Source organism: Monodelphis domestica, chromosome 8 (genome assembly GCF_027887165.1).
Source record: "Monodelphis domestica isolate mMonDom1 chromosome 8, mMonDom1.pri, whole genome shotgun sequence".
Lineage (NCBI taxonomy): Eukaryota > Metazoa > Chordata > Mammalia > Didelphimorphia > Didelphidae > Monodelphis > Monodelphis domestica.
The window spans coordinates 21,726,730-21,743,537 of record NC_077234.1 but is presented as its reverse complement, the minus strand read 5'-3'; the positions used below and the strand labels follow the sequence as shown (position 1 = coordinate 21,743,537).

Below are 16,808 nucleotides of genomic sequence, written 5' to 3'. Positions count from 1 at the left end.
AATCATAGTTTTAAGTTCTTTGTTCATCCTCTCAACTTGGCCTGAACTCTGGGGATGATATGGAACATGGAATTTGGGAGTTATCCCCAAGCAAGAATATATCTGGTTTAGAACAGAATCAGTAAAATGACTCCCCCTATCGGAGTCAATACGTGCTGGTAGGCCAAAGCGAGGAATAATTTCTTTTAAAAGCACCTTAGCAACAAAAGCTGCTGTGGCTCGGGCTGTAGGAAATGCTTCCGGCCATCTGGTCAGTTGGTCTACTATGACCAAACAAAATTTATATTGTCCAGCCTTTGGCATCGTTATAAAATCTATCTGCAGGTGCTCAAAAGGTGTGTAAGCCAGAGGACGTCCACCAAAGGCTTTACCACGAAAGGCATGTTGGTTATATGCCTGGCAGGTAGAGCAGGATGAACACACTTTAGAGGCTATGGTAGTTATACCAGGGGCTATCCATACTCTCTTAACAGAGTCCACGATGCCCTGGGTACCAAAGTGGCCATTATTATGAACAGATTGGCAAATTTGGTGATAGAAACTTCTAGGGAGCAGGGGTTTTCCTTCAGATGACACCCAGACTCCATTGATCTGTTTTGCTTTGAATTTCTGTTTCCATTTTTCCACTTCCTTCTCATCATAGGAAAGTGATAAATTTGAGTCATCAGTAGTTGTTAATGTTAGAAGTAATTCAGGCCCTTCTATGGCTGCTAGCTTTGCAGCAGCATCTGCTCGGTCATTTCCCCTAGAGACAGGGTCGGTGCCACCTGTATGGGCTGAGCAATGAACTACAGCTAGGGCTTCAGGCAGCTGAAGAGCAGAAAGGACTTCATTAATAATTTCAGCATTAGCTATGGATTTTCCAGCTGAGGTTAAAAATCCTCTCTGGAGCCATAGCATCCCGACTGAGTGACAAATGCCAAAAGCATATCTAGAATCCGTATAAATTGTTGCCTTTTTATCCTTGGCAATTATACAGGCATGTTTCAGAGCTATGAGCTCAGCTCCTTGAGCGCTAATGTTAGAAGGTAATGAGGCTGACCACTCAGTGGCAAATTCTGAGACTACGGCAGCTCCACTATAGCGTATGCCATCCCTCATGAAAGAAGAACCATCAGTAAATAAGATCAGGTCTGAGTTCTTTAAGGGAGTGTCCAAGAGATCATCTCGAGGCTTTTCTGCCATGGACACTAGTGTTTCACAACTGTGTAATGGTTCTCCTGAAGTTGGTAAGTCTGGAAGCAAGGTGGCAGGATTAAGCGTTGAACAGCGTTTCAAAGTAATATTTTCATTATTTAGCAAGGTTATTTCATACCTTGTAATTCGCTGATCAGAAAATGCCTGTGTTCTCTGTCTTAGCAATAATGCTTCTACCTCATGTGGACACATAATTGTCAATGGGCATCCTAATACTAGATCAACGGTTTTTGTCACTAGTAAAGCAGTAGCAGCCACTCCTCTAAGGCATGGTGGTGCTCCTGAAGCTATTGGGTCCAACTGGGCTGAATAATAGGCAACTGGACGCTGAGAAGGCCCCAGAGTCTGAGTTAAAACGCCTGAGGCTACTCCTCTTCGCTCATGTACATACAAAGTGAATGGCTTGTTGTAATTTGGGATGCCTAGAGCAGGGGCAGATAAGATAGCCTTTTTTAGCTCTGATAGAGCTGACATGTGTTCAGGCTCTAATTTGAGGGGTTCAGGGACTGCATCCCTTGTTAGTGCTATAAGAGGTTTAGTAATTTCCCCATAGCAAGGAATCCATTGTCTGCAAAACCCTGTTGCTCCCAGAATTGCTCTTAACTGTTTTTTAGTAGTAGGAGCACTCAATTTTTGAATATTCTCAATTCGCTTGGGAGAAATAGAGCGTGCACCAGCTGTCAGAATGAACCCCAAATATTCTACTTTAGGGAGACACCACTGAACTTTTTCCTTTGAGATCTTATGACCTCTTTTGTGCAGTTCCAAAAGAAGGTGTTTACTATCTTCCTGACATGTTTCTGCATCCACGGAAGCCAAGAGTAGGTCATCTACATATTTTATTAATTTGCTGTTTTTAAATTTTATATTATCTGTATCTTGTCCCAAAATTTGTGCAAATAAGGTCGGACTTTCTACATAACCCTGGGGCAGCCGACTCCAGGAATATTGTATGCCATTCCAGGTGAAAGCAAAAATATGCCTCGAGTTCTCATGTATGGGTATAGAGAAAAAGGCTGAGCACAAGTCTACTACTGTAAAGTATGTAGCTGTGCTAGGAATAGAAGAAATAATAGTATTGATATTGGGAACTATGGAGTGTCTCTTTATAACGTGATTGTTCACAGCCCTCAAATCCTGTACGAATCTATAGAGGTGTTTTCCATCGGGTCCCCTTTTTGGTTTTTTAACGGGGAGGATGGGCGTGTTGTATTCAGATTTACAAGGGAAAATTATTCCTTGGTCAATTAAAGAATTTATTATTGGGGTAATGCCCTCCATTGCCTCCTTGGAAAGAGGATACTGAGGAATGCAAGGAGGTGGGCTGGATTTAGTTTTTATTTGCACGGGAGTAGCTGATTTAAGTAAGCCTACATCAGTAGAAGATGTGGCCCAAAGAGACTCTGGTATATCTGTAGGTATTTTAAAGGTGGGAGGCTCCTTTGCCTCCTGGCTCTCTGAGAGAAATACAGGGAGTAAATTTAAGGTTTCCTCAGGCACTTCTAAAGAGAGGGAGCCATCTGGGGCACACATTATTGTGGCTTGTAATTTGCATAGTAAATCTCTCCCCAGCAAATTTGTGGGAGATCCAGGCATTAAAAGAAAAGAGTGCTCAACAGTTAGGGGTCCCACGCGTACCATGCGAGGAGAAAGTTTTGGGACCTTTAACGGTTTTCCTGAAACACCTACTACATTTAAAGAGCCAATAGAATCACATTTCTCATCTGGTTTGCTTACTAGAACTGACCTAGATGCTCCAGTGTCTAAAAGACAGTCATAGTATGAATTTCCTACCTTTAAAGTGACATGAGGTTCCTTACTGTTTGGGGGGGAATATATAGGGATTATTGGCATTAAAATATCAGGGTCTGGAAAATCAAAGGTCTCATTCTTTGATTCCAGGGCCCTCACCCCCCCTTCACACCTTCATAAAGATGCTTGGGCAGTTTTTTTGGGACCCTCCACGCTGTTGGAGTTGTTCACCCTGAGTGTAGCGTGGTCGAGCTCCATTTCTTATATATTGTTGTTGGGCATTTTTTTTGGTAGTATCATTTTCTGTATTTTGAGCATCGTCATTTTGATTGGCATTGTGGTTCCTATATTTATTATTCCTAAAGGTGTTATTATTTCTTGTTTCCCGTAGTCTGCTCCTACAGACTATCATTGCATGGCCTCTCTTCCCACAGAAGAGGCATATTAAGGGGTTTGTTAATGATCTATCTGTGGATTCCTGCAAAGGGGCCATGGTCTCTCCCTTACTTTTCAATTGTTCCTTTAAAATTTCAATTTCTTTTTCTAAGTCTGATACTGATTTATTGTGTGTCTCAGGTTTTTTTGTACGATTCTTATAGGCATATGTTGCTACTTTCCTCAGTTCTTCGAGGTCCATAGACTCCCAGTTGGGACAGTTGGTTTCAAAGTAGTCTTTTACTGCTGAACAACAATTCCTAACGAATTGTCTGCGTATATGTTTAATGTCTTTTTCTCTGGACAAATCAAGGTCCATATATGTACTTCCTACGTCAATAAGTCTGTCCATAAAGTGGGAGGGGGTCTCATTAATTTCCTGCCGGGATTGTTCAAATTTTTCCCATGCATCAGGGCTATCAGAGCAGTCTCTCATGGCTTTTAATAATGCTTCTCTGGCCAGGGCTAGTTTTGTGTGATCCTGTACAATATTAGGGTTCCAGTGTGGATCTACAGTTGGCCAGTGATGAGCTCCTCTACCACTTTTCTTATTAGCTAGAGAGATGACATTATTTTTCTCTCTCTTTGTCAGAAATGTATCTAACAAATTCTCCACATCCAACCAAGAAGGGTCAAAGTTTCTGAATATATTTTCTAATTTTTCTATAACCAACATTGGTTCTGCCTCAAATGATTGAACATTGTGCTTGAATTTTTCTAAATCATCAGGTTTAAATGGTGTATAGTGTCTTACAGGCACCAAGTTCCCTTCTTTATTAAAGGTGGGTACTTCCCTCAATGGAAATAAACTTCTGTCTAAACTATTTGGTGTTACTGTTTCTAGGCTACTTGCTCCATTTTCAATGTTAGGATTATTAGCTGTTGGAGCATTGGGGTTGGAGATTAGAGCAAGAGTGGAGGGGAGGGTAGGGGGAAGGGCTGGGGCAGGAACAGGGGGTGGGGCTAGAGCATGAGCATGGGTGGGGGGAAGGGCAGGGGGAGGATCCGGGGCTGAGGAGGCAGGGTAAGAGGCATGAATGGAAGGAGGAACCAGGGTGGGAGGGGCAAGAATGGCAGGGGGAGGGGCTGGGTGGTCAGGATGGGGAGGAGCTGGTTGGTGTGAAGGGGCTTCTATTTGAGCCAAATCGTTTTGGGCAGGGTTGGTCAGGGAGTCTGATAATGATGGGGGATGGAGAGTTAAATCACTCCTATTGTGGGATGTTTTTAACTCCCTATCAATGTTTTGCAGGAAGGTTCTTATCTCTCCCCATTTGTCCTGTTTAATTTCATCCAGGGAAGTTTTTATCTCTCCCCATCGTCCCTGATTAAGTTCAGCCAGGGAAGTTTTTATCTCTCGCCATGTTTCCTCCCTAACTTCATCCCGTTCCATCAATTGTTGATAAATAAGAGTAATTTCTTTTTTAATTTGTTCAATACAAGCATTTTGGTTCCGAATTCTTTGATCAGTGATAGTAATCAATTCTTTATGTTGCTGATCAATAAATGTGTGCAATTCTGTAATTCTCTGATCAGTTATAATATTCTGTTCCCTAACTTTTTGAGTAAAAATATTATTCTGTTCCTGAAGTTGCTCCCCAATAAAAGTGTGGAGTTCCCTAATACGTTGATCAGTGATATTACATTGCTCCGTGATTTGGTTTTCCATAAAAGTGTGTAATTCCTTAATTTGCTTAGTAATAGAAGGAACAAGGGAGTGTTCTCTCTTAGAGGTTAGGTATATCATTGTAAGTACAACAATTACAATCCCAAGGAAGATGAATATAATGGTCACGATGAGGTTTATAGTTTCTGAAAAATACCATCCTAGAGGAACACCTACTAAAAATCCAATGCACTTGGTCATTGAACTTATAAGCCAATTTCGAAGCAAAGCAGACATTGGTTGTAGCCACATTTTTTCTTTCTTTGAGTCAATTGCTAGGTTGCCTGTACCTTTTTTTTTTCTTCTTGTCTACAACCCAATACAGGTTAAGGGCCTATTGTGTTGTAAATTCTCCTTATCAAGCTTCTGGGAGGGGTTACAAAAACCCTCATACAGGAAGGTAGAAGCTATGAAAGGGCTGATTAGGAGTGAATAGACCGTAAACAAAAGGCCAAACTAAACCTCCTTCTTTTACAAAGTGGGTATGGGTGGGTCCCAGCAATCTTCTTTAGTCCTCAGGCTAAAACCGCTAGGACCATGTGCTATCTTCCTTGAGCAAAGCCCACTTAAATTTTTAAGACTAGAAAGGCCAGGAAACAGAAAAAAAATGGGTTTTAAATTAGCTCCCTAGCTGTATTCAGCTGGTTTTTTGTTTTTTTGCTTTTTTGCGGACTAGGAGCTCCTAAGAGCTCCTTCTGAGATTCCTCGTTGCTACCTGCCTCTCAATCTACTAAGCCACCTCCTTAAAGTAAAAGGAGGCGGAAATGAGAGACAAAAAAGGGAGAAGAAAAAAATCCTGTTGACCCCAATTTAACTTAAGGGGTAAAGGGAAAAGAGAAAAGGTGTTTTATACTCACCTGTTCTGGCAGCTGTGTCTTTAAGCTAAGGTATTTGGTAACAGGACTGACGGAGCAATAAGTGGGTTGAAAAGGCAAGAAAATTCAGGAAATTTATTGAGGTTCTAGAAACCTTCCAAGCACTAAGGCAGGGCCAAGAGCCAGAGGGGGTAGCCGGGGTGGAATTTCTCCCAGGTGATAGTAAGGAGATCAGAAGACTGATAAGGTTCTTTTTTCCCCCGTAGTGGTTCGCCAATACTGTAATGGTGGAAATTTAGGGGAGATGGGAGAGGTTTGTATATTGTAATGGTTAAGAATGTGGCTACAGGATTTATGTAATATTAAACAATGGCCGCCAAGGAATTTACTTATGAAATTCCTAAAAATGAAACACTCAAGTCAGAATGAAGTTTATGGAGGTTTAATCACACTGGGAGTAGGGAAAGGAGAGGGAGAGAAGGAGAGAAGAGAAAAAGGGAAAGAGGCTACTCAACCTCTGACCAAGGCAGAGGGAGTTTTAGGCCCAAAGGCCCAGGTGGAAAGAGTCAGTCCTTAACTCACGTGACCAATCTGAAGGAAAGCTGTCTGCGGGCATCCTCCCTGTCCAAGCTCCTAACACCAACTCTTCCTAACACCAACTGGCGTCTCCCTCTCCCCACAGGAAGTGAGCGAATTCTAGAGGCTGTTCCCTACCTCACTTCCTGTGTCTCACAAAATCCAATGGTTGGCTCTAGCTTGGCTTAGGACAGCCCAGGTGGGCAGTTAGTTATTTCTGATTTGTCATTGACTAGCACATGCCCGTGTAGTGTGGGTGTGCACAATTTTTGGGTGCTAGACCAAGATGGAGACTTTTAAAATTCACAACACTTCATAGCTGTGTAACCCTGGGCAAGTCACTTAACCCCCATTGCCTAACCCTTACTACCCTTTTCCTTTGGCACCAATACACAGAATTGATTCTAAGATGAAAGATAAGAGAGAAAGGGAAGGAAATTAATTTTTATTCCTGTGGTATAAAAAACCATGAAATCTTTTTATAATTACTTTTAAAATTTCACACATATGTTCCCTGCATTTCTTATGTGTTTTTTAACTTGTGCTCTGGATCTTTTGTTGATACTTTTTTTTTAAATATAATTTTGGTAGAACCTTCCTTTTTAGAATTTAAGCAATGAAGCCATGTCAAATAGTATTGCAGATAAAAGTATATTTTCTGAATTATTTTGACAGTATTGTCAGCATTATAATTTTGTTATTAATTAAATAATTTGTTTTCTAGGAGGCAGTATGGTTCCTTTCAAACATCACTGCAGGAAATCAGCAGCAGGTTCAGGCAGTGATTGATGCCAGCCTCGTGCCCATGATCATACACCTCTTAGATAAGGTAGGGGTGTATCCACGGAGCCAGTGTGGGCTCATCCTCACACTACACAGGGCTTGCCACAAATCTGCCCATTGATCATGCACCTTGGAAACACTAGTACATGGAGGTTTGGAGGGGGCCATGTAAGACATCATAGTTACAAACATGAGAGACACCTTTATTAAAGCCCTGCTGTGTGCCTTGCACTGATGATCGAAGACAGGCTTCAGCCTGTCCACACCACTGAAGCACTGGAGTTAGAGAACTTCTGAGCTTCACTGGCTCATGAGGGTTTTGTCCTATTTTAAAAAAGCAAAAGCCCCTTGTGGTGCTGACTCCTGATCTAGTATGTTCCTTGAACCTGTTCATTTCGTGGCGATGAATGACCCTGCAGTGTGTGATTTGGGGAGTCTTGTGTGTGGAAGCCAAGTGGCATGCTCTTACCCAAGAAACACCCTAGTGAACACTTAGCCATTTAAACGCTTTGTGATCCTCTCTGGGATACCTACCTTCCTCCCTCAGTGCTGCAACTAGTGAAGCCACTGATTGTGAGCATCTGTGGATAGTCCCAGAGAGGGAAACCAGTTGTCCCTGCTCAGCACTTGGTCTCTCATCATTAAGCCACTGGACTTGCAGTTGGACTTTTTGGAATAAGGCAGATGATGTATTTTGTTTGCAGTCACCCTTGAAGCAAGACATTCAGCTTAGCCTACCCCTCCCCCCTTCCTTTTTGTTTTGAAAAGTCACTACTTTGTCCTCAAGAGTGCCTTCTGCTTTTTCCAGGGCGATTTTGGAACTCAGAAAGAAGCTGCCTGGGCCATAAGTAACTTAACAATCAGTGGAAGAAAAGACCAGGTGAGGAGGGCGTTGGCGCACCTCACGCCCGTTATTGCGCCTCTGCCGGGGAGGGCTCGGGAGAACCCCAAGGTGAGAGGCATGAACGCACGCACACACATCTTAGAGAAGAGGCAGGGGATGTTGCTGAGGGCTCTTTTTAGGCTGCCTCCTAGCAAGAAAAGCTTCAGGTTGTTGCCTCTAACAGGCCATACCTCAGGCTTCATTTAGAGTTTTTTTTAAGTTGTTTAAAGAAGTTTCTTTATCAGGTAACACTTCCCTCTGACATTTTTTTCTGTCAGAATTTAATTTTTGTTAACATTGGTGACATTTTTTAGAATGCCTCCAAGTTTTAGTTTTTATCATATGGAGTATGAATATGGATGTTCTGTTCAGAATTTTACTAGCTTTCTTTGAAAAGAAGAGGCTGTATTTAAGTACTTTATCCTAGGGCTTTCATTTAATTCTCTTGGTAATGCTTTTGTATGCTTTTTCAAAAATGTATAGTTTAGCAACAACAACAACAAATAAAACACAAACCCTGTACATAGTTAGTTTTTAACAATGCTGGCCTTGGCCTCATCCTAAATTCTTAGGCAACTACTCCTCTACCAATGGAAGCAGGAGGTTAAGAAGCCCAAACGAATCACCGCAGTGATTCTAGTCATTGCAGATGTCTTTAGTGCTGTTTTCTATTGTATTATTATGGTTGTTGTATAGATTTCATCCTGCCGACTCAACTACATTTCTTCAAGGAAGACTTCTTTAAATTCTTTCATTTAAATTTGTTTATTTAATAATTTATTTTAACTTCCTTTAAAAAAATTCTCCTTCCTATTTCCCATGATTCAGTAACATTATAGTTTGTTTAGTCATTCCCTAATTAATATGCAGCCACTTTGTTTCTAGTTTTTTCCTCCTATAAAGGGCTCCTGTGAATATTTTGAAATTTATTTGCATCTTTCCCTCTGTGTACTTCTTCCCATTTATCAACTTTCTACAGGAATCTTTGTGTCTTCTAATTGTATAAATTTAATTTTAATAACTTTTCAGAGGGATTAAGAGAAACTACGTTGTGTTTTGTTAATTCATATCACTGTTCTAATTTTTTAATCCAGCTAGATTCTACTTTGCATTACATTTTGTAAAGTTTAAAAACCAGGCATATCTTAGCATAAAATGTTGCCTAGGCCTTGTTGTGCACTGGAAAGAGTGCCCAGATTCTGTCATGGTTCTGCTGCTGCTGCTTGCCAGGGAGACCTCACTCCCCCATTGAACCTTCTGGGACCTCTTTGTTTGTTCTTCTGTGAAGTGAAGAGGCTGTACTCATTGAGTCTCTATAGCACTAAGGCTCTGCTTGTCGATGAGTCCATAAGCTCACTGACTTATCTTTTCTCAGGTGGCCTACCTTATCCAACAGAATGTTATACCGCCCTTTTGCAACTTGCTAACTGTAAAAGATGCTCAGGTTGTGCAGGTGGTACTGGATGGACTAAGCAATATATTAAAAATGGCTGAAGACGAGGCTGAGACCATAGCCAACCTTATAGAAGAGTGTGGAGGTGAGTGCAGCATTCATGGCAAATATTTCACCAAGTCAGGTTGTCAACTTGTTCTCATCTGTCCCTTGCCACCTTAAATAGGAAGTAACAATAATTTTATTGATGTCCTGTTTTGTAAGGTAACCTAGGATTTCGATTAGAAAACTAAAACTACTTTGAAACATATTGGAAAGCATTAATTATTTATTATCAGAATGGATATCACAAGTAAATTAAAAATATCAAACTGTGTGTACACAACAATGTGCTTTATAAATTGTTTGGGAAACACTTTCCATTACCATCCATGAAATTAAAATAGATACTATTATAGTAAGTCTAATTTGTGTTTGAGAGAATGATGTTTTTTCTTTGATCGAATGATGCATGATTTAACAAGCTAATTAGCTTTCACAGGCAATGCCTCCTTTTTGCAGATTGAATTTTTAAATTACATAGTTATACTGTGTAGGAATTGTGGCCAGAATGGAATTTTGCAGGGACTTTGCTCTAAAAGGAGATCTATTTAATTACTTAGGTAATCATTACTGTCGAATATTAGTGTGGTTTCTTTCACTTAATAAAAGGTTTTTTGCAGGCCTTGAAAAGATTGAACAACTTCAAAATCACGAAAATGAAGACATCTACAAGCTGGCCTATGAGATCATTGATCAGTTCTTCTCATCAGATGATGTATTAATTTTAAATTTATTTCTCAACTTAATTCTATAAATGTTATTTTTGAAGAGGAAAGCTGAAATTAGGGATTTGAGGGCACTTTTTTTTGGTTGGAATGAAATAGCAAAACATGTTATCAACCACTTAGCTATTCACTTAAGATCTTTGAAAGAATGATTATCCTAAAAATTGGTTATTATTTATTCAAAATTACCCTTAGTGGGCAAATGTTTTAACTTCTCAAAAATCCTTTCAAAAAAGTATCAGGCAGCTTGTGCTACCATCATTTAACCTGTCATTGAGTAACCCAAGTTTGCCAGTTATATTCTTAAACCTGTGACCAGTTCTTCCTTCAAAAATAACTCAAATATCATATTGCCAATTTATCAGTATTCAGTAATTGAAATTGTTAATTGTATATGTAAACCTGAAGAAGCAATCTCCTGTAGTAGATTGAGAGAAAGAAAGTAAGGGTTAGGAAGGTGTGAGTTCAAGTCTTGTCTCTAATGCAGATGCCTTGTGACCTTGGCCAAGTCACAATTGCCTAAGATACTAAAGACCATGAATTGCACTGTAACAGTTGGGGATTGGCATTGGTAAAGACGAGTTGTCTCACTGGGGATTCCCCACATCCAAGAACATCGCTGATCTAGACAAAAATCCCTTTTATCTCCTTTTCCCACAAGTTTCCATTTAGAAGGACACTCAACAGGCAAGATTACCTCAGAAATATAAAAGCCCTAGACCTGCCCTGTAAGCACAGTCCAACCAAAGTATCAAAGAGCAAAAATGCAGAGAAATCTTAGGTTACAGATAAGAGAATTCAAATAACAAAAGTACAGTCCTGTGTCACACAAACATTAAAATCCTAAATAAAATCTTAGCAAATCAGACAAATACAGTTGTCAAATCTCAGTTTTGACATAAGTAGTCTTTCTCCCTGGGAAGATTATTAAAAGGAATAAATATTTCAATGTAATCCATTGCATTAAATGAAAGAAACATTCAGAATCCTATCAATAGAAGCTGAAATAAGTGCTTTTCTAGGTTTTGTCATTATCAAAATTATCAGCAGACAATCAAATATGTAGGACCAATAAAAATCCCCAGGGGAGCCGAATTTTATGGAACTAAAAGATGATAAAATTCACATGAAGAAAAAGATAATGCCAATATTTTAAAAGGATATTGATTTTTAAATAGAATATTTGATCAGAGGGATAAAATAGATTCACATTAACATAATGTACAAAGTAATATTTGATTTGTAATATAAACCATGACAGCAGTGGGGGAAAAAAATTTATTAAATGTTAGTGACAATGGGATCATAATAGATAGTGATTTGATGGTCTAAATCCACCAAGCCCTATTTGTGTAATGCCCAGTGAACTAAGAATGGTTCTTACTTTTCCAAATAAAAGTTTTTTTAATGTAAAAACCTTTCTTAGTTCACGACGTTTTTCCAAGACCTGATCCAGATGGTCCACATTCTTGCCTATAGGTTTTTTAAAGTGTCATAGATTCTCCTGAAAGGGGAATCCTTCTGTTGTAAAATATTCTAAAACTCTGTAAGATTGGCTTGTAAGATGTCTAGCCTTAACCTGGTTTTCCTTTCTCTCCTCCCTTCCCCCACCTTCCAGATTGATGAAGATCCTAGCCTTGTTCCCGAGGCGATACAAGGGGGAACCTTTGGTTTCAATTCCTCTGCCAACGTACCGACGGAAGGGTTCCAGTTTTAGAAAGATGTTGTGAAAGTGTTGGGTACAATGCAGCACTGATATATATACATATATATATATAAAAAAAAGGTTTGATCCATCAAGCTTGGCTCATGGGATCTGCTGCTGCATTAAATCGGGGAAAGAGAACGTGAAGATTTCATTTGGAATCACAGAAAGCCCAAATGAAGTCAAGATGGCGAGTGGGTGCGAGTGAGAGTGAGTGGCAAAATGTAATGAAAAACTTCACACGAATGCTTATTTAGGTCGTTCAAAAGACAAGGGCTCGGGTCACTGATGTGCGGTGCCTGAGAAGGAGCGCGGACTAGAGCTAGAGCGACGGGGGTGCAGAAGCACCGTCTTCCGCCTTGTAAGCATCACCGAAAACAGGGGCCCGTCTGAGCCGAGGAGAGCGAGCCCCGGCCTTGCTGTGACTTCGACCCTGTGTGAATGGAAGACAGTGGGCGGGCTCTGGCCTCCGTGGTGGGGAGCCCCGCTCGCCTTTCTGACCCAGGGCTCCTCCCTCGGGGCACAGACCCCGCTCGTGGAGGGGCGCGTGTGCAAGAGTGTGGTTGTGGTGCTGTATGGGGATGCGTGCGAGCTTGATCCGCCTTCAGGGGCTGGGGACAGACCTGGGAATCATCGGGGAGACCCTAAGCGTTGGCGTACACTGGACATGGAAATTAAAGACCGGTTTAGCAGCAGACTTGGGTTTACTTCAGCCTGGGTTTCCTCTCCCTTTCTCTTGGACCTTTTCCCCTTTCCTTTCTGTTTGTTCTTTTTCTTTTCGTTCTTTCCTTCCCCTCCTCCCCCCTTCCCAATTACTTTTATCTAGTATGGCTTTATTAGTTGCTTGTCAAGTCAGATAACTTTTCAGGAAGGAGTCCCTGTGCATTTGCACCAGATGAATGTTTGATGTTAGGAAAAGCTTTCCATATCATCAAAACGAATTTGTGTAGACTTTTGCATGAAAAATCAAAATTCCCCTCCAAATAGACTGTGTTGCAGTACACAAGTTGCCATAATAGTCAGAGACAGTCAGTTGTGCTTTTCAAAGCCGTCCTTTTCATTTTCAAAGATAACATGAAGCTCTTTGCATGTGGTAATAATCTACAGCCTAGTTCCGTTTTAGATTCTGTTGAGTCCTGTAAAGAAGAAAAAGACAAAAAGTTTTCAGTTGTGGTAGAATCCCGTGCTGTGTTTAAATGTTACTTGCTTTCAAACTTTGTTTTCTATGAAAATGATATGGAAACTTCTAAAATGGAATTGGGTGCATATGTACTGCCGAATAAAGACCGATGACGAGGTGTGAATAGATGTACAAATCAAGTAATGGTTTGAACACCTTTAATACTATGCCTAATCTGTTCAATTGTTTTAGAATCTTTTTATCTTAGATGTAGGCAGCCATGAACAATCTATTTTGAGCCACTTTAGGGAGAAAACTTTGTATTTTTAAAACTTGCATAAACGGCATGCAAGTGGTTTTTATAAATTGGAATTATGCCTCAGTTTTGAGGTTCTGCACACTAAATTAAATGTGACACAAATAAATTTGTACAAAAAGGAGAACTCTTTATAAGGTGGCTCATTGTAGGAAACCCTGTGCCTTCCCCTTCGAGCACACGTGTTGCATGAACAGCGGTTTGCTATAAGAAACATACCAGATTAGCCACCATTAGCATCGTTATCTACTTTGTGTTTAAAAATCAACTGGTAATTCTGAAACACTGTAGAATGGATAAAGATTATTTTGTGATCATAACTCTTTGTTGGACTAGAGTATTTTTGCAGCATTCCTTGTCATCAGAACATGGTTAAAGTTTAAAATTAGAAGCAGCAGAAAACTAGCTTGTACAATTTATCCAAGTAGAGTGCAGGCTAGGCTGTCTTGGGGAAATAAACATTAAAACTTAAAGCAATGTTTTACACGGGGTGTGGTGTGTGTGTGTGTGTGTGCGCGGGGGGAGGGGCTTTCTACTAAAAGGACATGACAATATAACGGTTCACCTCATTAAAGTTCTATCAACTTCTTACCTCTTGGGCTTCTGACCTGCCTCAAACCAAAAGAATAGAAGAGACTGACTTCTCAGTTGTACAATTTAAGTTCCTCATGATGTGACAATATGATAGCCATTGAATTTGCACATGAAGACCTCTGTACCCTCTCTCCCTTCACGTAACCTTTCCCTTAAGAATGATCTTCCGAATGACTTCAACTCTTATTAGAACCCTACCCTGACCCTGGATAAAAATGTCAGTATCACTTGGATGATGGGCTTTGTACAAAAATGTAATTTTCACGTGACATGTGGTAATGAATGTTTACAAAGAAGTGGGCTAAATGCCTTAAATTTGTCTCATGAAACCATAAGCATTCCCCCCTTTTTTTTTTTTTGTAAAATGTGAATTTTAAAAGATAAAACCTAAGCGAGCTTATTGCTTGAATTTTATTATCAAAGCACACAACATCTCATTAAATATAAGGGCTATTTCATACTTTAAAAATATATTTCCCCCTGGACCCAGGATTTTGAGTCTTCTTCTCTCCCCCCTCCCCCCCTTTTCTTAGTGGGAGATCAGTGAGTTCTCTTTCAAATCTTATTTTCTCAACATCTGTTAATAGTTAACTAATCCTGTATTTAAACACAGCTATATATTTAACTGTTAGCCAATAGGCCTTCAAGGAGTTAGCTCACCCCGAATAGGGCTTCATTATTTCTCAGAGAAGGAAATGGATCATCAAAGAGCAGGAATTCGCCTTCATAATTTTCTTGTTGCCCTTCATTCCTGTCTCTGATTTAAAAAACAAAATGTTGAATTAGAGTCCCGTGCATACGCCTACATTAGGATTTGAGGGGCACCAGGCGGAGTTGCAGGTTGGCCATGACGGGTCTCTAGCTGCATTTGAAGCTATTGCCACTTCTCCTTGTGTTTCATGTGAGAATGAGTACAATTCACCCAGCTCAGATGGAAACAAGGGGTTGAGGACTTCATTTTTATTCATCGAAATGGGTTTAAGTTAAGGGAAACTTGAGGCCACTTGAGTTTTCCTTGACATTCATATGCCATTCTGCCCTTGGGCAAGCGTTCTTGGCCCTTCGGAGGGACATCTTGGTGAATTCCCCTTAGCTTGCCCTTCCAGGATCTTCACCATTTGGGGGAATGGAGGGGTCTGTTTTGGAGGAGGCGAGAGGGGTAGGAAGAGACGGAAGACGGCCTTTGTAGGCACTTTGATGTTCAGTGTTTGGGGAAGGCCAGCATCCGTTTTTGCCTGGAAAAAGCTTAGTTTGTGAATGAAAAAACGAGACTTGAGTAACTGCCAGAGGTTGTACTAGTGAATGGCAGAATTGGGTGTAGACTACTAATTGGGATCCTGCTATCCCAAATGAATTAAGCTTCTCCTCTGATAGTTCTTGTCCCTTCAAATAGGAAAGACTTGATGCTAACCTCAGCTTGGCAGAAATTACTTATTTGGGGCATATTAATAGGGCGATGCCTAGACTTCCTGTTGATGGCACCGTTTTTTGAAGGGAGTTAAAAGGGAATCGATTCCTGGATTCACAATCCCATTTTCTTTGGCGATGTGACTTAATATCCCTCTTTAGGTCATAGAAGACAATCTAAAGGAGGGCAGGGCCAAATTCCAGTCGTCGTGCCTTTTCCTGGCTTGTGGCCCTGGTCACAGAATCCCTGATGAGGCGATCCTTCCTTTGCTTAGCTTAAGAATGGAGCCGTGGCCTGTCCTCTCCATAGGAGGCAGGACCTGGGCCGTGGCCACGATGTCTCGGTATCTTGGGGGCCAGGGGGCGGCCAGCCTTGCTTTTGAAAGCATTTTCATCTGCCCTGTGCTTCTTTCTACCCATATCTGTCAGGAAAATGCCTGGAAAAACACTTTGGTGTCTACCCTTACTTAGCAAGCCATTGTTACGATGTCTGAGCCCTAAGTTACTAACCCAGGCACTCCTGGACACGGGATTGTCCTACTACCTGCAGACTAATGACCTTAAGAATTTCACTGAAAAACTGAAAATGTGAGGGATCTCTTTTTCTCTAAGGACAATAAAGTTCTTGAAATGTGACCACACTGGTAGTGTGTGTGTTATTTCTTAGTGTTTTCCCTCTGTTTAAATGGAGTCCAGAAAGCTGTTGCCCCCTCAGGACTCCTGAAATGCCTTCCCTTCAAGGAGTTGAGTTCCAGTGGCCTCTGCCCAAGCACCCCAAATGAAGCTGGAGGTTTTGCCTTTGCCACTGTGACCAAAGCATGGGGTCGAATTGGCAGCTATTCCCCAGGTTCTTCGGGGACTTCTTCAGATGTTTGTATTCACGAACAAAAACTGGTCAGTCTAGAATTTACACTAAAGAATGGTTCGGTCCCACAAGGGGCCATTGAGATTGTTTCAGAGATGAGTCAGAGGAAGGTTGGGGTCATTGGACTGGCTTGAATAAATACAAGAAAGGGAGGCCAGCCTTGGCTGCTCTGGAGCTCCTCTGTGACCCACTTGCCTCCAGAGAGTTGTGCTTGGATGCTCCCAGGAGCCACTTGGCTCATCCTTGTTCCTCTCTGTTCAGCTCTCACTTTCTGCCTTACTGAGTCTTGGACCCCCAGGAGAAGTGGACCTTATTTGACATTTTCCCCTCCCAGCTTGGCCGTAGGGAACCTGCAAGTTCCCCATCTTTGCTGACTATATACTGCTTCTTTCCCTGGGGCTCCCGCCCTTCCTCCCTCCTAGAAGTTCTCACCTCCAGTCCTACCTAGCCTCCATCTCTGGTGAGCCTGTTTCCTGG

The 16,808-nt window shown here is 41.1% G+C and overlaps 1 protein-coding gene across 3 annotated transcripts in view; it reads left to right on the top strand.

Moving 5' to 3' along the window:
• Nucleotides 1-13,949, top strand: part of KPNA4 (karyopherin subunit alpha 4) — a 68,887-nt gene extending 54,938 nt beyond the window's left edge. For 2 of the 3 annotated variants that reach the window (XM_007502282.3, XM_056807492.1), the window contains exons 13-17: nt 7,163-7,267; nt 8,030-8,173; nt 9,480-9,642; nt 10,220-10,314; nt 11,943-13,949. In XM_007502282.3, coding sequence (XP_007502344.2) covers nt 7,163-7,267; nt 8,030-8,173; nt 9,480-9,642; nt 10,220-10,314; nt 11,943-12,041 — 606 coding nt within the window. In that variant the 3' untranslated portion in view covers nt 12,042-13,949. The remainder of the gene's footprint in view (nt 1-7,162; nt 7,268-8,029; nt 8,174-9,479; nt 9,643-10,219; nt 10,315-11,942) is intronic. The other variant, XM_001363121.5, reaches the window with a different exon arrangement.
• Nucleotides 13,950-16,808: the final 2,859 nt, after the last annotated feature.